The sequence below is a fragment of the Lucilia sericata genome, unplaced genomic scaffold (assembly GCF_015586225.1).
Source record: "Lucilia sericata isolate MDLA Ls3-8-SP2 unplaced genomic scaffold, ASM1558622v1 Contig000285F_arrow, whole genome shotgun sequence".
Classification (NCBI taxonomy): domain Eukaryota; kingdom Metazoa; phylum Arthropoda; class Insecta; order Diptera; family Calliphoridae; genus Lucilia; species Lucilia sericata.
Window position 1 is genome coordinate 154,960 of NW_023994310.1, and position 26,689 is coordinate 181,648.

At 32.5% G+C, this 26,689-nt stretch overlaps 5 protein-coding genes across 5 annotated transcripts; 3 read left to right on the top strand and 2 right to left on the bottom strand.

Moving 5' to 3' along the window:
• Positions 1-505: 505 nt before the first annotated feature.
• On the bottom strand, positions 506-6,593 carry LOC119603247 (Y-box factor homolog). The gene is made up of 4 exons (XM_037955225.1): positions 6,152-6,593; positions 4,485-5,189; positions 3,712-3,815; positions 506-1,605 (listed from the first exon to the last, which is right to left on the bottom strand). The coding sequence occupies exons 1-4, from the start codon at positions 6,261-6,263 to the stop codon at positions 1,558-1,560; spliced, it is 969 nt and encodes a 322-aa protein (XP_037811153.1). The 5' UTR covers positions 6,264-6,593; the 3' UTR covers positions 506-1,557.
• Positions 6,594-8,019: 1,426 nt separating this feature from the next.
• On the top strand, positions 8,020-17,233 carry LOC119603242 (sterol regulatory element-binding protein 1). The gene is made up of 9 exons (XM_037955219.1): positions 8,020-8,317; positions 9,109-9,304; positions 9,439-10,271; positions 10,337-11,336; positions 11,396-11,580; positions 12,882-13,888; positions 15,926-16,052; positions 16,300-16,467; positions 16,522-17,233. Exons 2-9 carry the CDS (start codon positions 9,190-9,192, stop codon positions 16,879-16,881), a joined length of 3,795 nt encoding a protein of 1,264 aa, XP_037811147.1. The 5' UTR covers positions 8,020-8,317; positions 9,109-9,189; the 3' UTR covers positions 16,882-17,233.
• Positions 17,234-17,696: 463 nt separating this feature from the next.
• On the top strand, positions 17,697-18,378 carry LOC119603264 (coiled-coil domain-containing protein 58). Its single transcript, XM_037955247.1, has 2 exons — positions 17,697-17,871; positions 17,943-18,378. Exons 1-2 carry the CDS (start codon positions 17,830-17,832, stop codon positions 18,327-18,329), a joined length of 429 nt encoding a protein of 142 aa, XP_037811175.1. The 5' UTR covers positions 17,697-17,829; the 3' UTR covers positions 18,330-18,378.
• Positions 18,379-19,105: 727 nt separating this feature from the next.
• On the bottom strand, positions 19,106-19,892 carry LOC119603241 (DNA repair protein SWI5 homolog). The gene is made up of 2 exons (XM_037955218.1): positions 19,769-19,892; positions 19,106-19,371 (listed from the first exon to the last, which is right to left on the bottom strand). The coding sequence occupies exon 2, from the start codon at positions 19,368-19,370 to the stop codon at positions 19,116-19,118; it is 255 nt and encodes an 84-aa protein (XP_037811146.1). The 5' UTR covers position 19,371; positions 19,769-19,892; the 3' UTR covers positions 19,106-19,115.
• Positions 19,893-19,900: 8 nt separating this feature from the next.
• Positions 19,901-26,420, top strand: LOC119603239 (importin subunit alpha-5). The gene is given in 10 exon segments (XM_037955214.1): positions 19,901-19,918; positions 20,371-20,564; positions 20,627-21,010; positions 23,617-23,638; positions 23,641-23,836; positions 23,904-24,000; positions 24,002-24,168; positions 24,231-24,570; positions 25,757-25,916; positions 25,975-26,420. Coding segments are annotated over 9 exon segments (1,743 nt in total). The 5' UTR covers positions 19,901-19,918; positions 20,371-20,372; the 3' UTR covers positions 26,160-26,420.
• Positions 26,421-26,689: the final 269 nt, after the last annotated feature.

Here is a 26,689-nt window from a genome sequence, read left to right on the forward strand (position 1 = left end):
CACGCGTGATAGGGTAAGAAAATTCTGCTGACGCTAAGTTGATACACATACACTATAGGTTTAATTCTTCTTCTTTTTATAATGAGCAATATCAGTTGGTTTGCTCTCAACTTGAAAAACAAAATCAAATCAGTTGCTGATCAGCACTTGTCGAAGTAAGGTCTGTACGCGACGCTTTTAAAATACACACAGAAATACAACAACAAAATTTTGAGAAAGCCGAATTAATATAGGAGAACATGAGAGAACAGTTGATAGTTTTTTATATATAGACTTTGATATACGCTGGCTGTCAAAATCCATAATAAATATTTGACAGTTAGCATTTGCTTTATAGTTTATAGTCATTTTATTAGTATACTTTTATTTTGAATTGAATTCTGTTCTCTGCTGCTTTACCAACACAAATAAAACTATGGTAGTCTATGGTAGTATGTGTTTGAGCAACACTGCTTTAAACCCAAAAAACGAATTTTTAATAAAAAATAAAACTCATAAATATTTTTTTTTTTTCAAAAATTTTATTTAAATATTTGTTTGTTGTATTTTTGTTTTCTTCTTTGTAGTATTTTTAATTGTATATCTAGAGTTGTACAGACAGATGTATGTTGTTGTTGTTTTGTAAGGTGTTTGTTTAATTTATAAAAAAAATAATAAATGTTATTTGGTATACAAACAAAAAATATAAAAAAATGTGGTCTAAATTTTACATTTAACAAGCAAAATATCTAATAAAAAAAAATTATAATATTTATAATGTTAAATATAAAAAAATACAATATAAAAGTTTTTTTTTGAAAAAAAAAAAAAAGAAAAAATTCTAAAAAATATAAGGAAAATTTAGAAAACAAATGAAAATTTTGTTTGGTTTATTAAACTTTTACGATTATGATTCAAGTAAGGTTTTCAAAAATTTTCCAAATAAAAAAAAATAATGATGTTAAATAATTTTTTTTTAGTAATTTGTGTATAAAACAATAATGTTGGTTGTTATATGCTGGTGTTATAAAGAAGTGTCTCAAAGATTAAGAAAAAAAATTCATTAAACCAAACTTTGTTTAAATATATAAATTATTAAATATAAAAATGTATATATTAACAAATTTTATTTTTTTTTATATATAAATTTAAAAAATAAAAGTATATTTAAAAAGTTGCTATATATTTTAAAATATATTACAAAAATAATAATAATACTTTTATAGTTTAAATGTAGAAGAAGAAAAAAAAACAAAATAAGTGATTCGAGAAAGAAAAGCTTAATGAATTTTGTTTAAATTAATTAAAACACTTAAATATAATATAAGCACAAATACAAAAATAAAGGGAGTTGTGTGTTTGTTGTTGTCTTAGGGTTTTAAATAAACAAATTAAGGTAATTTTTAAAGATGTTTTTTTTTTTAAGAAAAAATAATATGAAATTGTTGGCTTAAGTGTTATTTTTATTTTAAATTGTTGGTAGCTGTTGTTGTTGTTGTTGTTGTCTGTACCACCACTAAATGTTATTACCTGGTTACCACAATTAGAGGCTGCTGTTGCTGCATGTTAGGCTTTTATTTAAGCGCTGCTTTCTGTAGTGGTATTTTTAACTTCCTGGCCAACATTCTACTCATAAGAGTTTTAAATTTGTTTTTAATGTTTGTTGTTGTTTTTAAATGGAATAAATGTTGGATTGGGAGAGGTGTGTTTGTGGTAAAGTTGTAAAATTTTGAAAATAAACATAAAAAATGAAATAAAAAAGGGAAAATTTAAATAAATTTATAAACAAAATTATAATAAAATAAAAATTTCTAAATGTTATTAAAAAAAAAAATAGGGAGTTATGGGATAAAAGGAAATGTTAAAAACAACATAAATAAAATAGAAACTAGGATAATGCTTATGAGAAGCCCTAATATAAAGCATTAACATGTTAATGTATCAGCAATTGGTTCCCAAAAATCTCCAAAGAACCAATCACTTTTCCATAGACTATTGTCGAGTCTAAAGAATAGATCAGACTAAAGACCTGATTATTGACAAAAATTTAGTCCACACTTTAATCAAGAATATAGACCAGACTATAAACCAGACTATAGTAAAGACTATAGACCAGACTATAGTCAAGTCTATAGACAAGACTATAGACCAGTCTATAGTCCAGACTATAGACCATAGTCAAGACTAAAGACCAAAATATAGTCAAGAATATATACCAGACTACAATCAAGGCAATGGACCAGACTATAGTAAAGGCTATAGACCAGACTATAATGAAGACTATAGAACAGACTATAATCAAGACTATAAGACCAGACTATAGTCAAGACTATAAGACCAGACTATAGTCAAGACTATAAGACCAGACTATAGTCAAGACTATAGACCAGACTATAATGAAGACTATAGAACAGACTATAATCAAGACTATAAGACCAGACTATAGTCAAGACTATAGACCAGACTATAGTCAAGACCATAGACCAGACTATAGTCAAGACTATAGACCAGAATATAGTCAAGACATAGATCAATCTATAGAATATAGACCAGACTACAGTCAAGACTATAGACCACACTATAGTAAAGACTATAGACCAGACTATAGTCAAGTCTATAGACCAGACTATAGACCAGGCTATAGTCCAGACTATAGACCATAGTCAAGACTAAAGACCAGAATATAGTCAAGAATATATACCAGACTACAATCAAGGCAATGGATCAGACAATAGTCAAGGCTATAGACCAGACTTTAATGAAGACTATAGAACAGACTATAATCAAGACTATAAGACCAGACTATAGTCAAGACTATAAGACCAGACTATAGTCAAGACTATAGAACAGACTATAATCAAGACTATAAGACCAGACTCTAGTCAAGACTATAAGACCAGACTATAGTCAAGACCATAGACCAGACTATAGTCAAGACTATAGACCAGAATATAGTCAAGACATTCACCAGTCTATAGTCTTGACTATAGACCAGACTATAGTATGACTATAGAACAGACTATAGTCAAGACTATAGTCAAAACTATAGACCAGACTAAGTCAAGACTATAGACCAGTCCATAGTCAAGAATATAATATAGGCAAGACTGTATTTCTTACCGTCGGAAAGGCTATAAATAAACCTTGACAATAGAATGGACAATAGAATAAAGCCTCACATCTTAATACTTGAAATACCCCACAAAAAATATGAATTTTAATTTGTTTATGATGAAAATATATAATTTGTTAATTTATTAGTAATGATTAAAAACTTATTTTAGGTTGGTTTTCAAAATGAATTTTATTCTTTAATGATGTTATTTGATTTGAGTTTTTTTTTCTTTTTTGTTTCTTGTATTTTTTTGCAGTCATTTTACAATAAATGTTTTTTTTTTTAATTTTCTTTTTCTTGTCTTTGTTTAATTAATGATTATTATTGTTATTATTTATTAGTTGAGTAGTAAATATTAATTAAAGTGTCGGATTGTTTGGTTGTTTTGATAAATGTTAATTATTCAATATTTAGGTTAAAAGTAAACAAAAAATTGATGCTTGAGTCTTGTTTTTTGAAGAAAATTTATAAAAATAAGTAGATGTTTGATTAAACGAAAATAATTGAAACAAGACTGCTGCTGTATTTTTACTTGGTTGATGGTTGTTTGTTATTACATTTTTAGTACATTATTTGTTTTTTTTAGGTGTTATTTGCTGTTTTTTCTTTTAGTTTACCTGTTGCTGTTGTTGATTTTGTCCTCCAGCATTATTGTTGGGTTTTCTATTGTTGGTATTACGTCTTGGACGATTGTTACGTGGAGGACCTTGTTGTCCATTACCTAAAGTAAATAATAAAGGGGGAGTAATATTAATAAATAAATTATTATACATTTTAAATAATAAAATTAAAACTATTTTCTTGATTTTTATACAAAATTTTGCTAAGTTCCTTTATATTAGGGCAGTAAAATTTAATTTACTAAGTAGTCCTTTAAATAGTCAATAAATTTACTTTGTATTTTATAAATCTATTAGTTATTTTTTAAGGCTAATAGCGTCCGAAAGCTTTCCCTATGTTATCCCTTCCCGAAAAATTATAGACATTTTGTTTATTTTCATGCATTATGAGAAATGTAGCTAAATATTTATTAATTTTTCTTACATAAATTTTTGTTTTTTTTAATATTAAAATAATTGTTTTGTTTCTTAAGTTAATTAGTTATTCAATTGAAAATTATAAATTTTTTAAGGTTAGAACACTTTTTAACTATTTTAAAGCCAATGTCTTTCAAAATCAAATTTGTTCTTCTTAAAACGAGATTTAAAACATTTTTTTAAATAAATAACTAATAAAAATAATTAAATTTTAAACAAAATATGCTAAAACTCGTTAAAATTTCAATTGAATGTACTAAAACAAAAGAACTTAAAACTAAAACTTATATATTTGTTTTATAAAAATAAACAAATACCGTAGAACTTTTATTAATAATCATTCGAAAACTTACCGTCATTACGTGGTGGTCCACGGGGACCGCCGCCACCGCGATTATTGAAATTGCGACGGAAGAAACGTCTGGGTGGACCACCGCGACGCATGGCTGGGCCACCTTGACCATCGCCGCCCCTTTGATTAGAGTCAGCGTTCTGATCATGGCCACCATCGCCGCCCATACCTCCATCAACGCCACCTTGACGTCTGGGCTGGTTGCGGGGATAGTAGTTTCTAAAGCGTCGGCCGCGACCTCCTCTCATACCACCGCCGCCGCCACGTCTAAAATTGCGTTGCTGTCTTTGCGGTTGGTTTTGTTGATCACCATCGTGACCTCCTTGGTGGTCACCACCTTGCTGAGCTTGTCCCTGACCCTCTTGTAGCTGTTGTTGTTGTTGGTTGCCACCACCGCCTCCACCTTGCTTGCGACGGTTTCTTCTCATCCAGGGAAGATTACGACGTCTATCGGCAGCAAATTGACTGCCACGTACTGGCTCTCCCGAAGGACCAGTAACATTGGCGGCCTCATTGCCCTTTTCGCCAATGACAACATCGAATTCTACTACTTCACCGTCTCCCACCGAACGTACTGCCTTTTTGGGATTATTTTTGACAATAGCACTCTGGTGGACGAATACGTCTTCCTTTGTGTCGTCACGGTTAATAAAACCATAACCACTCTTAACATTGAACCATTTAACGGTACCGGTTACTTTAGTAGCTGTAATGGAAAAAAAAAAAAAAGAAAATTATAACCTCAAATATTAAAACGTTTTGTTTACAAACATTATCATTTGCACACTTTCAACAGCACCACAAACCGGTGTTGCCACAATTTTTCAACAACTTTTTAAAGGAAAAACTGAAAATTGGTTCCTAATAATCAAATTAGATTTTATAATCATTTTTATGACTAATTCTCCTAGTTTACTTTCAAAAAACTAAAAATAAGCTACATTTTAGTTAAAATTGCAGTTACTATTGTAATCGTAATAGTTATTAATGATAATTAATTCTGTATTGGCAACACTCTCCCTTTTTAAAAAGCAAATACAACAAATATAAATGCCAAAAATAATCAACAAAATTAGAAAATGTGAACGGAAGACAAGAAAGAATGATAAAAACACAAATGCAATAGGAAAAACAAAGAAAACAACAACAATGTGAACGTAAAAAAGTGGGTTGAGTAATTTTTTATGAATCACACACACACCAACACACACAATTAATTAGACAAGGGAGACGTTAAAAGCAGAAGCAACAAAAGGGGGGTTAAAGTTTGTTAAAAATAAACTTATGCGAGGGAAAAAATTCTTGCATTTTATGTATTGTGTTGTTCTTTTTTTATTTTTTGGGTCGAGACCGGTGTGTGAGTTCTAAAATTCTTTGTTTTTCCCCTTTATACTTCGTCTATAAGCTCTTTAGCATATCTGTATGTATGTAGCACTTCTAGCACAAAAAATAAGCAAAAAACAGCCCAAAAATTTTGTATGTAGAACCGGTGATGACCGTACTTTTTTTACAAAATGGCGGCCAATAAAAGTGTATTTTAAGCACACAATTTTCACACAGCAAAAAAAAGCTCACATTTTTAACATACACACATCATATTTGTTAATTTTTGCATGTGGTCTGGCATTAATTTAATTAGTTAAGTTCATATTTTTCTTTTTAACATACCAATAACTTCTTTAGCAGGCGGTGGCTGCTTTTGTTGAGCAGCATCACCTTGTGGGGAGTCTTGGGGTTGTTGTTGTTGTTGCTGCTGCTCTTGGAGCTTGGAGTCTTCCATTTTTACTTGCTTTTGTTGGTTTTACTACAAATTCTTTAATCCAAAAAAGCTGACAAAAATCGTCTTGTAAACTTTTTCTTCCTTTTTACACTTCTTAACTTTTTAAACAAGTTCCTTTTTCACCGATTTTTTGTTAGCTTCTTTAAGTATTTTTCTGTTTTTCTTGGTGTTTGGATGTTAGGTTTTTTTTTATTTGGGGACTCTTTCAACTACTCCGTTCTTAAAGTTCGAGTGATGGATGGTAAAAAAATCACTCCCAAATCCTTTTTGTCCGCTGTGCAATGATGTTTCTTTTCCAGATCTTACTCGAATGACATGAAAATCATGGTTTCCTAGAGATGGTAAAAATTCGTTCATGCATGTTGTTGCTAATTTCCAACGGGAGAGAAGAGGACAACTGTATAAACATAGAAAACGATTTGTTATTTCTTTTTGTTAATAAAATGTCTTCTTCCGCTTTGCTATAAAGTTGCCACTTTTTACCAAAAAATAAAAACCTATTCAATATAATTAAATGAACATATTAATAGTTCAAATTAACTTAATAATGTTTTCTTTTTTGTTAAATAATTTGAAACCCCATTTAAGCAATAACAATCTCTTAAAATGCAACACTGTTCTACTTACATTGGTCAAAACAAATTTCTCCCATCTCTATAATAAACTCGCTATAAATAATGTTGCCACTATGTTAAATACTATAAACAAATCCGTATTTACTTAAACAAATTAAAAAAGCAAAAAACAACAAAAAATCTTTAATATCACAACAAAAAAATAAATATAAACTTACATTTCATAATTAGTCTATATAAAAACAATAATATAACATTTTAAAACAGCAAATTATGCAAACAACTGGCATCACTATGTTTACAAAGTAAACACACACATCACGAATAGGGTTCTATAAATCGACTTTCGAATAATCGAACAATCGACTTTTTGTCGAAAAAAGTCGAAAAGTCGAAGTCGACTATTTTGTTCCAAAAAAGTCGATAACTCGACTATCGTCTATGAAAAAAGTTGAAAAGTCGACTTTGTAAATAAAAGTCGAAAAAAGTCGAAAAGTCGGAAAGTCGAAAAAAGTCGAAAAGTCGAAAAAAGTCGATAAGTCGAAAAAAGTCGATAAGTCGAAAAAAGTCGAAGAAAGTCGAAAAAAGTCGAAAAAAGTCGAAAAGTCGAAAAGTCGAAAATAGTCGAAAATTTTAAAAAAGTGGAAAAGAGGTCAAAAACTCTAATATAGTAGGAAAAACTCGAAAAAAGTATAAAATAGTCGAAATAAGTCGAAAAAAAGTCGAAATAAGTCGAAAATAGTCAAAAAGTCGTAAAAAATCGAAAAGTCGAAAAGTCGGAAAAAGTCGAAAAGTTGAAAAAAGTCGGAAAAAGTCGAAAAAAGTCGAAAAGTCGAAAAAAGTCGAAAAGTCGAAAAAAGTCGAAAAGTCGAAAAAAGTCGGAAAAAGTCGAAAAGTCGAAAAAAGTCGAAAAGTCGGAAAAAGTCGAAAAGTCGGAAAAAGTCGAAAAGTCGAAAAGTCGACCATTTATAAAGTACTAAAAGTCGAAAAGTCTAAAAGTCGACTTTTAAATAAATGAAAAAGGTCGAAAAGTCGAAAAATCGACTTTTCATAAAATGGAAAAAGTCGAAAGGTCGAAAAGTCGACTTTTAACTAAATGCAAAAAGTCGAAAAGTCGAAAAGTCGACTTTTTGTTTCAACTATAGAACCCTAATCACGAACAAGAAAATGACAATAATGACAAAATGTCAATAAGAATAATTTTTTGCAAGTGTTAAGAGCAATTTAACAATAATAGAAAGAAAAAAGTAATATAACTGATGCAATTAAAAAATATTTTACGTGTCTTTAATAATTATAACAAAATTAAACAAATCTAAAAAAAAATTTAAGAAAAAATATTGTTAATTGTTGGAAAAATTAAACAGAAAATAAAATACAAATACAAAGAAGAAAAAACGTGAGAACACAATACAAAAAAATGTCATAATTTAATAAATATGTGTGTTTTAATGCTAAAGAATATAAATTTAACAAGAGGTATATATTTATTAAGTGTTTTTTAATAATTTTGTAATAAAAACAGGAAAATTCTTATAAGATTTTCCTTGTATTATTTGTTCAAAATACGGCTTAATAACTAATTGTTGTGACGTCACATCGTATGATTCAAATAGCGTGCTGTGATTGGTTGTTCGTTCGATTACCGCTCTTTTCACTGCTCTCTCTTCTGTCGTTTACTTTCACAGCTGTTTGTTTTGGTTTTTTGTTGTGTTTGTAATAAAAGTAAATTAATTATAGGAAAATTAAATAATTTGTTATAAATTATTAAATAGTTATCTATTAACATTAAGTTATTATAAGAAAATAAGGAAATTTCCTTATTTAAAAATTAGTTTTTTTTGTTTTGTTAAAAAACAAAAGCAAACAACAAAAAAGTGAAAAGTGTTGCATACCTTAAAGTTTTTAATATTGCAGATTTGTTTTGGTAAATTAATTGATATTAGGAGTGACAAAAAATACACATTATTACATTATTTTAATAATTAAGGACATTTTTTAGTATTTATTAAATGTTTCCTTTGTTTAAAAGAAAATTTTATTAATTTGTATTATAAACAAAAGAGAATTCGTTAAGCTTTTCTTAACATATTTTGGTTGTTATCAGTTGACAATACTGTCAGCATTTTAAAGAAATAGAGAAAGGAAGGGAAGAGTAAGAGCATAACGGTTTTATTGTTATTGTTTATTATTGTAATTTGATTTATTTACATTTTTATTTGTTTTGCTAATTCGTTAATAAAAAAATGTGCTGTGTGTCATTTGTATAGGAAATTGATAAGGAAAATCAACCCAATCATCATTAATTTTATTAACAACGCAATAACACGAAGTAATATATTTTATTTAAAATGGATATGGATCCATCATTAGATATGGATCTAATGTCCAGTGGCATGGTGGATTCATTGGATCTATTTAAAGATGAAGATGCTTTAACCATAATTAAAGAAATGATATCACCAGGTGAGAAAATTTTCAATTTATTGCCTTTGTTTTTGCTAAAAATAATGACGGATGATAAGAATAAAATTATAGATGATAAGAAAAATAAAACTTAATTACGATTTTATGACATTTTAATCACATTTCCCTTACAGATATGCTAAAAAACTTTCTAGATGACATTGATCAACTACCCGATGATCTTCTCAATACTTTGGATTGTCCCATGGACGGCACACAGGCTGCTGTCAAGTCCGAACATGTGGCACCAGAAATGCACATTAAAACGGAATCCTTAACACCCATGCATTTGTCACCACAACGACCAGATATGCAATCACCCTCCTATAAACCTTTAATTGCTTCTGATCCTTTAATGGCTTCTAATTTCAGTCCCATACCACCCATGTCTAGTCCCTCATCTTCGGCTACCATGATACCAACCGCAGCACCTTTACAGCAAAAGTCTTTGGCTAATAACATGATCTTAAACAGGCAACATTTAGGTCAAACCCCACAACAACATATACAAGCCATGGACACGGGACTACTTACTACAGGAGCGGGTAATATTATATTGCAAAATAATAATACTGCTGCTACGGCTCCTTTACAATTAAGTCATTTGGATATAAATAATCAAACCATAGCATTAACCCAAGTCACCAGTGCGGCTATGCCAACAATACCTTCTATTCTTTACGCTACCACGGCTAATGCAACTGGCGCTAATAGCAATAATGCTTTCATTTTACAAACAGCAGCAGCAGCTCCTCAACAAACCAGTAATTTATTAAATAATGTCACAGCAAACGATAAAAAAGTACAAATTTCCTCGAACTCTACAAATAATGGGACAGCAGCCACCTCCAGTACCCAATATAAGAAAATACAATCTATGCCGCAAGTTTTGACGGTACAAAGTATAGGACAGGATAAAGCCCAACAGCAGCAGCAACACATTTTGCCGGCACAAACCACCATTAAGGTAAGAAAAGACATCTAGTACATCCAGTTCAAAATTTCACTAAATGTTTCTTAACTCTGTTTTAGTATACCACCAATCCTACAACGTCTCCTCAACATCATCAACAGCAAACAGCAGCAGGCACCGCAACACAACAAAACCCCACAGCACAACAGCAACAACCCCAAGTTATTATACAAGCAAATCCCGCTGTTATGTATACTACCGCCAATGGTACGGCTATTTTAACTTCACACATCCCTGTTGTTTTGGAGCCCGTTACAGCCATGGCAGCAAGTGCCAACTCCACTACCACCAGCACCACCCCTTTACCAGCTGCTTCCAATTCGTCCCTCAACTCTATATCACCCATGTCATCGCCTACACACACCGCAATGGATAATACAAAGATTGGCATTTCTCGGGGTCCGCCTAAAGTCAAGGAAGTAAAACGTTCTGCCCATAATGCCATCGAACGGCGTTATCGCACCTCAATAAATGACAAAATAACCGAACTAAAGAACTTGGTAGTTGGTGAGGCTGCTAAATTAAATAAATCCGCTGTTTTACGCAAATCTGTTGATAAGATACGTGATTTACAACGTCAAAACTATGAATTGAAAATGGAAGTACAACGTCTGCAAAGTGAACTAATGTCTCGTGATGGTTCTAAGGTACAAGATCTACTACATCCCTCGGGTAGGGGGAAGAAACGTAAACCCTCTACTGGTCATCATGAGGATATGATCATGTATGGTAAAGAACAATCTCTAATGACACCACCACGTAGTGATGTTTCGGATCCTTCACTATCGCCCCCGCATTCCGATATTTCTCTTCCTCCCTCACCCTATGATGGCTCTAGCTCTTCGTCCAGCATTAAAGATGGTGATTTGGATATATTGCCCAAATCTATGCAGGGCATGGCTGCTCATTCTCGTCTAGCCTTGTGTATGTTTATGTTTGCCATTATCGCTATAAATCCATTTAAAAATTTCCTTGGTGGCTACGATGCGGACCGTAATTATCTATTCGATGATGAAGATTTGGTGGGACAACGTAAAATATTGTCCATTGAGGAGGATAGTAAGTTATATTAATGTCGAAATAAATGGTTATTTAATTTTCGATCCTTTTCACTTTAGCTTCCAGTGGTTTTAGCTGGGAATCTTCCACATCTTCGCTTATGTTATGGAGTATGAATATTTTGGTAATGTTGATGTGTATGATAAAAGTTTTGGTTTATGGTGATCCTCTGTTGGGTTCTGAAACGCCTGCTAGCGATACGTATTGGAAGCACAAGAAAATGGCCGAACATTATTTTGCAACGGTAAGAATTATTCCTCTTAGAACTCGATCTAAACTAGAAGTAGAAGTGAACTGAACTAGAACTGAACTAGAACTGAACTAGAACTGAACTAGAACTGAACTAGAACTGAACTAGAACTGAACTAGAACTGAACTAGAACTGAACTAGAACTGAACTAGAACTGAACTAGAACTGAACTAAAACTGAACTAGAACTGAACTAGAACTTAACTAGAACTGAACTAGAACTGAACTAGAATTAAACTAGAAATGAACTAGAACTGAACTAGAACTGAACTAGAACTGAACTAGAACTGAACTAGAACTGAACTAGAACTGAACTAGAACTGAACTAGAACTGAACTAGAACTAAACTAGAACTGAACTAGAACTGAACTAGAACTGAACTAGAACTGAACTAGAACTGAACTAGAACTGAACTAAAACTGAACTAGAACTGAACTAGAACTTAACTAGAACTGAACTAGAACTGAACTAGAATTAAACTAGAAATGAACTAGAACTGAACTAGAACTGAACTAGAACTGAACTAGAACTGAACTAGAACTGAACTAGAACTAAACTAGAACTGAACTAGAACTGAACTAGAACTGAACTAGAACTGAACTAGAACTGAACTAGAACTGAACTAGAACTGAACTAGAATTAAACTAGAAATGAACTAGAACTGAACTAGAACTGAACTAGAACTGAACTAGAACTGAACTAGAATTAAACTAGAAATGAACTAGAACTGAACTAGAACTGAACTAGAACTGAACTAGAACTGAACTAGAACTGAACTAGAACTGAACTAGAACTGAACTAGAACTGAACTAGAACTGAACTAGAACTGAACTAGAACTAAACTAGAACTGAACTAGAACTGAACTAGAACTGAACTAGAACTGAACTAGAACTGAACTAGAACTGAACTAGAACTGAACTAGAACTGAACTAGAACTGAACTAGAACTGAACTAGAACTGAACTAGAACTGAACTAGAACTGAACTAGAACTGAACTAGAACTGAACTAGAACTGAACTAGAACTGAACTAGAACTGAACTAGAACTGAACTAGAACTGAACTAGAACTTAACTAGAACTGAACTAGAACTGAACTAGAATTAAACTAGAATGAACTAGAACTGAACTAGAACTGAACTAGAACTGAACTAGAACTGAACTAGAACTAAACTAGAACTAAACTAGAACTAAACTAGAACTGAACTAGACCTGAACTAGAACTGAACTAGAAATGAACTAGAAATAATAATTTCTAATTTTGATATAAATAAAAATCAATTTATTTTTCCCCTCAGGGAAATTCACGAAATGCCTACAATGAGTATCTACGCTGCTTACAAATCTTTGGCATTTCCTTGCCCTCGACACGTTTGGAATCCTTTTCGGTAACTACTTGGCAATTTATACGTTTATTCTTTCATCGCATCTGGTTGGGTCGTATGTTGTCACGCAAAGCCGGCGGCCTATTTTGTAGTGAAGAACAACGTAAGGAAGCTTTAGCTTCGGCTCGAGAATTGGCTTTAATTTTCAATCGCTTAAATCAATTACATCTAACCTCGAAAATAAATGATTCTCATGGTTTGGTTATGTCACTTTACGCCATCAATATGACCGAGGTAGCTGCCTCTCTACTCACACCACACGAATTGGCCAGTATATTTATCACTTCAGCTTTGAGAGTCAAACGCAGTTATCCCAAATATTTGAAATTCTTTGGTCGTTATTTCATTAGTCGTGCGAAAAATGAAAATAGCAAAATACGTGAACAAACCAAAGATACCCACTGGCTATTCACTTCATATGGTTATCGTTATTTTATTACACACAATTTTGATTTTGTGGAAAATGAAAAAGAAAATCCCAATACAAATACACTATTTGCCACGCTCAGCAATCCCGCGGATCCCATGTCATATGTGGTTCAACATTATCGTGAACATTTACTAACAAAAGCCATACAATGTCTTTTGGGTTCGGGCAGTCATAAATCACAAGGTGGCAAAAATAAAACGACGACAGATTCTAATGCAACAGCAGCAGCACCACCCGGTACTATGGTCAGCAATGTTTTAAAATATACTTCACTATTGCGTGACACTTTGTCAGAGGAGAATAATGATATTAATATAGAATGGTGGACAAGTGTTTTGGAAATTGCTGTACACTGGCTATTGGGAGAGGATACTTTGGCGGAAAATCTTTTGGAAACTGTAAAAATATTACCCAAACAATTGGCTGAGAGTGGAGATCAGTTGCCGAAAGCGTTGCATACCATATTAAAGGCCAAGACAATATTGATGAGGTAAGTTTTAAAAGCAAAAGGACTGACTTGAACTGAACTAGAACTGAACTAGAACTGAACTAGAACTGAACTAGAACTGAACTAGAACTGAACTAGAACTGAACTAGAACTGAACTAGAACTGAACTAGAACTGAGCTAGAACTGGACTAGAACTAGAACTGAACTAGAACTGAACTAGAACTGAACTAGAACTGAACTAGAACTGAACTAGAACTGAACTAGAACTGAACTAGAACTGAACTAGAACTGAACTAGAACTGAACTAGAACTGAACTAGAACTGAACTAGAACTGAACTAGAACTGAACTAGAACTGAACTAGAACTGAACTAGAACTGAACTAGAACTGAACTAGAACTGAACTAGAACTGAACTAGAACTGAACTAGAACTGAACTAGAACTGAACTAGAACTGAACTAGAACTGAACTAGAACTGAACTAGAACTGAACTAGAACTGAACTAGAACTGAACTAGAACTGAACTAGAACTGAACTAGAACTGAACTAGAACTGAACTAGAACTGAACTAGAACTGAACTAGAACTGAACTAGAACTGAACTAGAACTGAACTAGAACTGAACTAGAACTGAACTAGAACTGAACTAGAACTGAACTAGAACTGAACTAGAACTGAACTAGAACTGAACTAGAACTGAACTAGAACTGAACTAGAACTGAACTAGAACTGAACTAGAACTGAACTAGAACTGAACTAGACTAGAACTGAACTAGAACTGAACTAGAACTGAACTAGAACTGAACTAGAACTGAACTAGAACTGAACTAGAACTGAACTAGAACTGAACTAGAACTGAACTAGAACTGAACTAGAACTGAACTAGAACTGAACTAGAACTGAACTAGAACTGAACTAGAACTGAACTAGAACTGAACTAGAACTGAACTAGAACTGAACTAGAACTGAACTAGAACTGAACTAGAACTGAACTAGAACTGAACTAGAACTGAACTAGAACTGAACTAGAACTGAACTAGAACTGAACTAGAACTGAACTAGAACTGAACTAGAACTGAACTAGAACTGAACTAGAACTGAACTAGAACTGAACTAGAACTGAACTAGAACTGAACTGGAACTGAAGTAGAACTGAAGTAGAACTGAACTAGAACTGAACTAGAACTGAACTAGAACTGAACTAGAACTTAACTAGAACTGAACTAGAACTGAACTAGAACTGAACTAGAACTGAACTAGAACTGAACTAGAACTGAACTAGAATTGAACTAGAATTGAACTAGAATTGAACTAGAATTGAACTAGAATTGAACTAGAACTGAACTAGAAGTAAACTAGAACTAAACTAGAAGTAAACTAGAAGTAAACTAGAACTAAACTAGAACTGAAATAGAACTGAAATAGAACTGAACTAGAATTGAACTAGAACTGAACTAGAACTGAATTAGAACTGAACTAGAACTGAAATAGAACTGAAATAGAACTGAACTAGAATTGAACTAGAACTGAACTAGAACTGAACTAGAACTGAACTAGAACTGAAATAGAACTGAACTAGAACAAAACTAGAACAGAACAAGAACTGAACTAGAACTGAACTAGAACTGAAATAGAACTGAACTAGAACTGAACTAGAACTGAACTAGAATGAACTAGAACTGAACTAGAACTGAACTAGAACTGAACTAGAACTGAACTAGAACTGAACTAGAACTGAACTAGAACTGAACTAGAACTGAACTAGAACTGAACTAGAACTGAACTAGAACTGAACTAGAACTGAACTAGAACTGAACTAGAACTGAACTAGAACTGAACTGGAACTAGAGCAGAACTAGAACTGAACTAGAACTGAACTAGAACTGAACTAGAACTGAACTAGAACTGAACTAGAACTGAACTAGAACTGAACTAGAACTGAACTAGAACTGAACTAGAACTGAACTAGAACTGAACTAGAACAGTACTAGAACTGAATTGGAACTGAACTAGAACTGAACTGTATTAAACTAACAATTTAGGCGGAAGATATTTTGATATCAATACATTTTCTTTTAGCTTCAATGGCAATGATTTGGAATATCGTGACAAACAAACTCTAATGAATATATGTGATGAATCAAGTGCTTATTTGCAAGAATGTTTAACCGTTAACAAAATAACAAATACCAAGGGCATTAAATTGGTAAGTTCCTTTCAAACCTATCACTTTTATCTAGATTCTAGAACATTAAAAGAAAATAATGATATTAAACGAAGGTGCATTGTAGTCGCATTGTCTGTAAGTTATAATAAAAATTCAAACAATACTTCTGCAATGCAAACTTTGTTAATATTAAAAGCAACGTGTTGGAAAAGGTGTTTTTGAAAAAACTACTAACCAAAATTTAAAATATTTTTCTTAAAACCTAACATTTTAAATTGTTAAATAGCTTTTCCAATTGCTGACATGCGATTGGATACTAGAGACACGTACCCAGATATGGGAGTCGGAATATATGTGTATGGATGATGATGGTTATTATCAAGTGCCCGGTGATGTTTTGGAAAAATTCCAAAAAGATTTAAATTCTCTAAGAAGTATAGTCGAGGATATACCAGTAAGTTTGGCAACAGAATTATTAAGATCTTTATTAATATACGATTACTTATAGAGCGGCCAGTCACGTATTTATTTGTACGAAGCTGTTTGCCGTTTAATGGCCGGAGCCTCTCCCGGCCCAACACAACAACTGCTAGATCGTAGTTTACATTTCAAACATGCCCGCTCATCGATTATTTGTGGTGGCAAAGATAAGAATCATAATTTTGAGGGCGGTGAACGTGAAAGAGCCGCTGCCATGTATGTGGCTTGCAAATATTTACCCTCTGCTTTGTTATGTTCGCCCGGTGAACGTGCTGGCATGTTGGCGGAAGCTGCTAAAACTTTGGAGCGCGTTGGTGATAAGCGTAAACTAAAAGAATGTTATCAGTTAATGAAATCGCTGGGCAGTGGTTCTGCTGTTACTAATTAAAGACTTTTTTCTATATTTTTAATTATAATTACTTTATAAATCCTTTTTTTCTGCTATTTGTTTTACACCACTTACCCTAATTTTGTTTCGATTTATAATTTGCAAAATTATTTTTAATAATATATAATTGGTGTTTAAGTCATTTAACTAAGGTGTGTAATTTAGTTTACATTTGAACTAAAATTTAATGTTGTTTTGTAATTACAAAAAGCAGCGGCAAATCTGGCAAGAACTGGAACAACTCTTGTAAAGTTTTGTTTTGCTCCAAGTTATTCGTTTTATTACTTTCATTTAATGTTATTTTAATAAGAACAACAATTATTGGACATTTTTTTAATTAAACAACTACATACCTACATATTAACGCTTGTTATTTATGATTATAAACATCTATTTAGGTTTCAAAATAAAAATACACACATTAATATATAAAACTATCTAAAAAGTAATTTATTTAAAGATCTCTTACAGAAATGGATATTGCTGAACGTGTGGAATTGAAATATGAATGACATGTATTTGAATGGGAAACAAAACGGAATTGAAGTAGGGATAAAATGGAATTGACGAACTGAGACGGAATTGTTTCAGAACTGAACTAAAACTGAACTAGATCTGAACCAGAACTGGTACTGAACTATAACTGAACAGAAATTGTATAGAAACAAGTAAATTACCAAAATTTAACAATTGAAAAATTCCGTTACATTTTATTATTTTATTTCTTAAACGACCTATTTTGTTTCGTTTTTCTCCTTTCAATGACCCTCAAACTGTAAAATGCAACTATGTATATTTTGAGGTTATGTATTTACACTGATAATACAAGAAATGTCACTTTTGTCGGCATAATTTTTTACTACTGCTGTTGTTCTGTTTTTTTCCAATTTTTTTTCTGCTGCAATTTTGTAACACATTTAGAAAAATATTAATAATTATAAATAAAATATGGCCATTTCCTATAGCTGTCAAGATTTTCTAGGCTTCCAAGTGAGTTTTTTTTGGGATACAAGTGAAGAATTTGCAAACAACCGCCTAAATATATTTTTTGTATTATATAGGATGCTCTCAAGAAGATGCGTGATATTGATGATAAAATAATTTATGCCCTAAATACCTCATTGCCTACGGAATCATTCAAAGGTCAAGTGGATGGCGAGAAGACCTGCAAAGATTTATATTCCAAATTACAAACTGGACACAAGCAACGTGAGGAAGCCATACGCAGTTGTATAATGCTATCGGCCGAATCTCTAAAAAGTCTACGAGAAAAACGTGAATCCCAGCCTGATGATATGGAAGTGGATAAGAAATTTAAGTCGGAACAAAGAAAGTTGCGCGTCTTACAATCCGAATTAAATGTGGAGGATATTGTTAAAGAACGCTCTTACAAGGCGTTCAATGAACGCTGCCGTTTATATTTTAGAGCTGGTGCTTCAGCTTTATGAGCCACCTATTTTTTCATAGAGATTAAAGGGTTTATTTTTGTAACCTGTAGTTAGCTACTTTTAATACCGTTTCAAACTTTTTTCATTTAATGTTTCTTGTGCTAAGTACAATTTGAACTTTATAAAGTTTGCATTTTTTTAATTTGCTTATGTAATTTTTGGGAAAGCAATTCACAATACAGTTGTTTTTATATACATATTGATTTAATTAAGAACATAAGTTTAAAATGTTATTGTTACCATTAAAAAAACATTTATTTCCGGAGAAATTGTGAACGGTTTTTTTTTATTGAGAACAAAAATTGTTTTGAATAAACTGTAATGTTGACATTTCAGTTTTAACCGTTATTTTTATGACACATAATAAGCAGGCTTAAATTTTTCCATTAAACTGCTGCTTTATAAATGTAGTGTGGAATTGAATTAAAAGTAAAATAGAAATGGACTCATAATGATCTATCGCAAAGGCGAACTTGGATACGTCCTAAAGAATTAGAATTTATCTGGAACTAAATAAGGAACAGATCTAGAACTAACCTAGCTATGATCCAAAAATATATTGTAACCGATTCAGAACTAAATTGGAAATGATATAGAATTTATCCAGATACAAAACTAATACTGATCCAGGACGAACTGATACGAAAATGAATTGCATCTGATCCTGATCTGAACGTCCACTAAACTAAAACTAAACCTCGAACATATCTAGTAGAAAAAATTCCAATTGAATTAGAGCTTAATTACAATTGAACCTGAACTATAAATTTTTAATGATTTAATATTTTATTCATTTAAGGGTAAGTTATACTCCAAATGCAATTCTTTTATAGTTTTACCCTGCATATTGGCCAATTTGCCTATAACGATTTGGGCAGCATCTTTAACATCATTAAATTCATGTAATAAGTTCATTATTTCTTGTTTGCGTTCTGCGGGAGCAACGGAATCTGGACAATCTTCTAATTGTTTTTGCAAATCCTTATAGAAATCAATTAGCTCGTGTAAAGAGGGAGAAATGTCGGGCGTTACCAAGGGCATGCTGTAATAAAAAGTTGTAAATGGGAAAAAGTAATAATTTATTAAATTTATATAATTTAAAATTGCTAGAAAGTAAAGATTTTTAGTTCAAATTCCATAAATTTCTTATTAACTGTGTAGTTTTATTAAAATACTTTGACGGCTAGACAGAGAATCCTGTTTGTTTACAAGATGTTTAAAACTATGAGTACCTAATTTTACAACTCTAAGCAAAAACAACCCTGTTCACACCACCATACTAATTTTTACTACGCTGTCATTTATTACATTTTTCACTTTCCAACACTAAAGTAAAAAATAAAAAAAAAAAACTTTTTCATTTAACAAAAATTTTTATTAACAATTTCTGCACAAAATTTATTTAAATTAGGTACGTGTTTTTAATATTAATTATTTACCTATTAACAGCTGTTCCTTGATTTTAATAAAAAATTCAAATTGTTTAGACAACAATTATTAAAAGCAAGAAGTTTTAAGAAAACGTGTGTTTTATAAGTGAATGTGAGAGCAGAAAAGAAGAAAAAAAGTATTTTTCTGTCGATGTATTGGTAAGGTGTATCATATTTTTTGGAAAGGGGTATGTGCAGGTGGGAAGAGTATGCACTTTCAAGTAAATGTGATGATGGCAAGTCAATGGGTTGGCTGCTTAAATGGTTATGCAGTGATGTGTCGGGTGTAAAGTGTCAAAATATGAGAAATGCATGTCTGTCTCTTTGACTGGCTGTTTAATTAACCGACCTAACGACTAACCGCCTGCCTGCCTCTTTACTGGTCGAATAACGTAAAGAAAAGTTGATTGTTTAATCAAAGAAAAGTAAAAGTTGTGGTAATTGATTTAGAAACAAAAGCATTTTTTAAACAGGAAACATCTTTAACTCACACCTAATTAGGAATTTTATAAAGAAAAATAAATATTTATAACGCAGTTAACACCATTAACCACACCCTCGTGGGTTAAAAAAGTTATATGTACTTTAAAGTTTTGTTATTTTATTCCCAGAAATGTCCACTACACATAGGCATCGCTATAAAAATGCTGGACTGGACTCTTCCGAAATGCGTAGACGACGCGAGGAGGAGGGCATTCAAATACGCAAACAAAAACGTGAGCAACAGCTCACCAAAAGACGCAATGTGGTTTTGGAAAATCCTAATAGCGCCCTATTAAATAACATGGATAATGATATTATGCAGGTAACTCCCTTAAAACTTCCATAAAATTAAAAATTTCACCACTTTTTTTTAATATTATTTAGGAATCTGAAATGCTTCAACTTCCCAATGATATTTTAACACCAACCGAAGGTTTGGATTTATCTAAGAATTCTGAACTACAACAGCAACAACAACAACAGTACCAACATATACCTCAAACTGTGCTTAACCATCAGCAACAACAACAGCAGCAGCAACCAAATGTTTACATTTCACCACAACAACAGCAAACGAATACCGTGATTAAAAAAGAAATGATTGATGCTTTATACAGTGAAATCGAAAGTGTACAATTGGATGCCACACAAAAGTTTCGCAAATTATTATCTAGAGATCCAAATCCACCCATTGAAGAAGTCATACAAAAGGGTATAGTTCCAAGATTTGTTCAATTCTTAAAGAACAATAATAATTCTTCATTGCAGGTGAGAACTAGAATTGAGATAGAACTGAACTAGAACTGAATTAGAACTGAACTAGAATTGAATTAGAACTGAACTAGAATTGAACTAGAACTGAACTAGAGCTAACTAGAACTGAACTAGAACTGACTAGAACTGAACTAGAACTGAACTAGAACTGAACTAGAACTGAACTAGAACTGAACTAGAACTGAACTAAACTGAACTAGAACTGAACTAGAACTGAACTAGAACTGAACTAGAACTGAACTAGAACTGAACTAGAACTGAACTAGAACTGAACTAGAACTGAACTAGAACTGAACTAGAACTGAACTAGAACTGAACTAGAACTGAACTAGAACTGAACTAGAACTGAACTAGAACTGAACTAGAACTGAACTAGAACTGAACTAGAACTGAACTAGAACTGAACTAGAACTGAACTAGAACTGAACTAGAACTGAACTAGAACTGAACTAGAACTGAACTATAACAGAACTATAACTGAACTAGAACTGAAGTAAAACTGAACTAGAACTGACTAGAACTGAACTAGAACTAAACTAGAACTGAACTAGAACAAACTGAACTAGAACTGAACTAGAACTGAACTAGAACTGAACTAGAACTGAACTAGAACTGAACTAGAACTGAACTAGAACTGAACTAGAACTGAACTAGAACTGAACTAGAACTGAACTAGAACTGAACTAGAACTGAACTAGAACTGAACTAGAACTGAACTAGAACTGAACTAGAACTGAACTAGAACTGAACTAGAACTGAACTAGAACTGAACTAGAACTGAACTAGAACTGAACTAGAACTGAACTAGAACTGAACTAGAATGAACTAGAACTGAACTAGAACTGAACTAGAACTGAACTAGAACTGAACTAGAACTGAACTAGAACTGAACTAGAACTGAACTAGAACTGAACTAGAACTGAACTAGAACTGAACTAGAACTGAACTAGAACTGAACTAGAACTGAACTAGAACTGAACTAGAACTGAACTAGAACTGAACTAGAACTGAACTAGAACTGAACTAGAAACTGAACTAGAACTGAACTAGAACTGAACTAGAACTGAACTAGAACTGAACTAGAACTGAACTAGAACTGAACTAGAACTGAACTAGAACTGAACTAGAACTGAAACTAGAACTGAACTACGAACTGAACTAGAACTGAACTAGAACTGAACTAGAACTGAACTAGAACTGAACTAGAACTGAACTAGAACTGAACTAGAACTGAACTAGAACTGAACTAGAACTGAAACTAGAACTGAACTAGAACTGAACTAGAACTGAACTAGAACTGAACTAGAACTGAACTAGAACTGAACTAGAACTGAACTAGAACTGAACTAGAACTGAACTAGAACTGAACTAGAACTGAACTAGAACTGAACTAGAACTGAACTAGAACTGAACTAGAACTGAACTAGAACTGAACTAGAACTGAACTAGAACTGAACTAGAACTGAACTAGAACTGAACTAGAACTGAACTAGAACTGAACTAGAACTGAACTAGAACTGAACTAGAACTGAACTAGAACTGAACTAGAAACTGAACTAGAACTGAACTAGAACTTGAACTGAACTAGAACTGAACTAGAACTGAACTAGAACTGAACTAGAACTGAACTAGAACTGAACTAGAACTGAACTAGAACTGAACTAGAACTGAACTAGAACTGAACTAGAACTAGAACTGAACTAGAACTAGAACTGAACTAGAACTAGAACTGAAACTAGAACTAGAACTGAACTAGAACTGAACTAGAACTGAACTAGAAACTGAACTAGAACTGAACTAGAACTGAACTAGAACTGAACTAGAACTGAACTAAACTGAACTGAACTGAAAGAACTGAACTAAACTGAACTAAAAAACTGAACTAGAACTGAACTAGAACTGAACTAGAACTGAACTAGAACTGAACTAGAACTGAACTAGAACTGAACTAGAACTGAACTAGAACTGAACTAGAACTGAACTAGAACTGAACTAGAACTGAACTAGAACTGAACTAGAACTGAACTAGAAACTGAACTAGAACTGAACTAGAACTGAACTAGAACTGAACTAGAACTGAACTAGAACTAGAACTGAACTAGAATGAACTAGAACTGAACTAGAACTGAACTAGAACTGAACTAGAAACTGAACTAGAACTGAACTAGAACTGAACTAGAACTGAATAGAACTAGAACTGAACTAGAACTGAACTAGAACTGAACTAGAACTGAAACTAGAGACTGAACTGAACTAGAACTGAACTAGAAAGAACTAACTGAACTAGAACTGAACTAGAACTGAACTAGAACTGAACTAGAACGAACTAGAACTGAACTAGAATGAACTAGAACTGAACTAGAACTGAACTAGAACTGAACTAGAACTGAACTAGAACTGAACTAGAACTGAACTAGAACTGAACTAGAACTGAACTAGAACTGAATAGAACTGAACTAGAACTGAACTAGAAACTGAACTAGAACTGAACTAGAACTGAACTAGAACTGAACTAAAACTGAACTAGAATTGAACTAGAACTGAACTTAACTCGAACTGAAAAGAATTGTACTAAAACTTAATTATTTTAAATATTTTAGTTTGAAGCCGCTTGGACTTTAACAAAATTGCTTCGGGTACTTCACAACAAACCAAAATTGTTATTGAAGCTGGTTCAGTTCCCATCTTCATTGAATTACTCTCAAGTCCTCATGATGATGTACAGGAACAAGCTGTTTGGGCTTTAGGTAATATAGCCGGTGATTCGCCAGCCTGTCGTGATCATTTGCTAAATTCGGGCATAATGCAACCTCTATTGCAGTAAGTATATTTCCTTTTAAAGCTTATAACATAAAAACGTTTAATACAATCAAAAATTTTCAAACAGTGTTTTAAGCACCACCGAACGTTTAACAATGATACGTAACGCCGTTTGGACCTTGTCCAATCTGTGTCGTGGTAAAAATCCTCCAGCAGATTTTACAAAAAATTGTTCACGGTCTACCCATATTGGCGCGTCTATTAAATCACTCAGATACCGATGTATTAAGTGATACATGTTGGGCCATTAGTTATCTATCCGATGGTCCTAATGACAAAATACAGGCTGTTATAGATGCTGGGGTTTGCAGGCGTTTAGTAGAATTACTAATGTAAGTTTTTTCTTTAAATTTTGTAACACATATGGTAAAGGTTTTAATTCTGTTTTATTTAGGCATCCCCAACACAATGTAGTCACTGCTGCTTTGCGTGCTGTAGGCAATATTGTTACCGGCGATGATGTACAAACTCAAGTTATTTTGAATTGTAATGCTTTGCCCTGCATTAGTTATTTGCTTACCTCACCTGTGGATACGATTAAAAAAGAAGCCTGCTGGACGATCTCAAATATTGCAGCGGGCAATCGTCAACAGATACAAGCCGTCATCGATGCCAATATCTTTCCTACTCTCATTAATATTATGCAAACGGCTGATTTTAAAACGAAACGAGAGGCCGCCTGGGCCATAACAAATGCCACAAGTAGTGGTACGGCTGAACAAATACGATATTTGGTAAGTAGATGGTGATAAAATTAAAGAAAAAGACTGCAAAGAGAACTGGAATAAAACTAGATATAGATACTAGGAACAGAACTAGAACAGAACTAGAACAGAACTAGAACAGAACTAGAACAGAACTAGAACAGAACTAGAACAGAACTAGAACAGAACTAGAACAGAACTAGAACAGAACTAGAACAGAACTAGAACAGAACTAGAACAGAACTAGAACAGACTAGAACAGAACTAGAACAGAACTAGAACAGAACTAGAACAGAACTAGAACAGAACTGGAACAGAACTAGAACAGAACTAGAACAGAACTAGAACAGAACTAGAACAGACCTAGAACAGAACTAGAACAGAACTAGGACTGAAGTAGAACAGAACTAAAATAGAACTTTAATGGAATTAGAACAGAACTAGAACTAAACTAGAACAGAATTAAAACAGAACTAGAACAGAACTAGAACAGAACTAAAACAGAACTACAACAGAAATAGAACAGAACAGAACTAGAACAGAACTACAACAGAACTAGAACAGAACTACAACAGAGCTAGAACAGAACTAGAACAAAACAAGAACAGACTAGAACAGAACTAGAACAGAACTAGAACAGAACTATAACAGAACTAGAACAGAACTAGAACAGAACTAGAACAGAACTAGAACAGAACTAGAACAGAACTAGAACAGAACTAGAACAGAACTAGAACAGAACTAGAACAGAACTAGAACAGAGCTAGAACAGAACTAGAACAGAACTAGAACAGAACTAGAACAGAACTAGAACAGAACTAGAACAGAATTAGAACAGAACTAGAACAGAACTAGAACAGAACTAGAACAGAACTAGAACAGAACTAGAACAGAACTAGAACAGAACTAGAACAGAACTAGAACAGAACTAGAACTAAAACGGAACTAAAACAGAATGGAACTAGAACTGAACTAAAACAGAATAGAACTAGAACTGAACTTGAAGAGGAATTGAACTAGAACTGAACAGAACTAGAACTAGAACAGAACTAAAACAGAACTAGAACTAAAACGGAACTAAAACAGAATAGAACTAGAACTGAACTAAAACAAAATAGAACTAGAACTGAACTTGAAGAGGAATTGAACTAGAACTGATTTAGTATTAAAAATTCTGTAATGCTGTTTAACATTTGTTTTTAATTGAATTTTTAAGGTTCATGTTGGTTGCATACCTCCCATGTGTGACTTCTTAACTGTCGTCGATTCGGATATAGTACAGGTGGCATTAAATGCTTTAGAAAATATACTTAAAGCAGGTGAAAAATTCACTGCAAGACCAAACCCCTATGCCATGGCTATTGAGGAATGTTCAGGTAAGTCCGGAAAAGACTTTTGTACTTCTGCAAAACTAATGATAATATTTGTTTTCAGGTTTGGATAAAATCGAATATTTGCAATCACATGAAAATCGTGATATATATAATAAATCCTTCTATATAATCGAACAATACTTTGGCAATGAGGAGGAGGACGTACGAGTAGCACCCTCAGTGGATGGTAATCAATATGCGTTCAATACGGATTTAGGTGCTCCACAAGGTGGTTTCAATTTCTAGCCTCCTCAACTGATGATAAAATAATACTAAAACATTATTATAAACAACATACATAATGATGAATGACGAACTTAGTTAGTAAAGCTATAATGACTACCTACTATTACTACTGCTAAGACAAAAGTAAATTCTCACAAGTATTTGCAATTATACGCAACCAACCAACCAACCAACTAACTACAAACAACCAAATATGAAATCTTTAAATTGTAAATGAGATTTATTTGTTTTTTTGCAAAAGAAATATAATGTAAAACATAATGAATAATACATTAAGTAATTAACGAGAATTAACTACAATATGAAACCACTTGCAAATAATAACTTCCAATAGTCAAAAATTTTGTTAGTAATTTATTACTAATATAAACTAATTAATATTTTATGTAACCTTAAAGATTTCTTTGCTTTGAATGCATTTTTTGTTTTATTTTTTAATTTTTTTTATAGGCCTTATTATTATAATTTTTCTAGTAAACCCCTTTTTTTTTCTTAAGCTTGGCTTTTTGTTGGCATAAACTCCTATTATT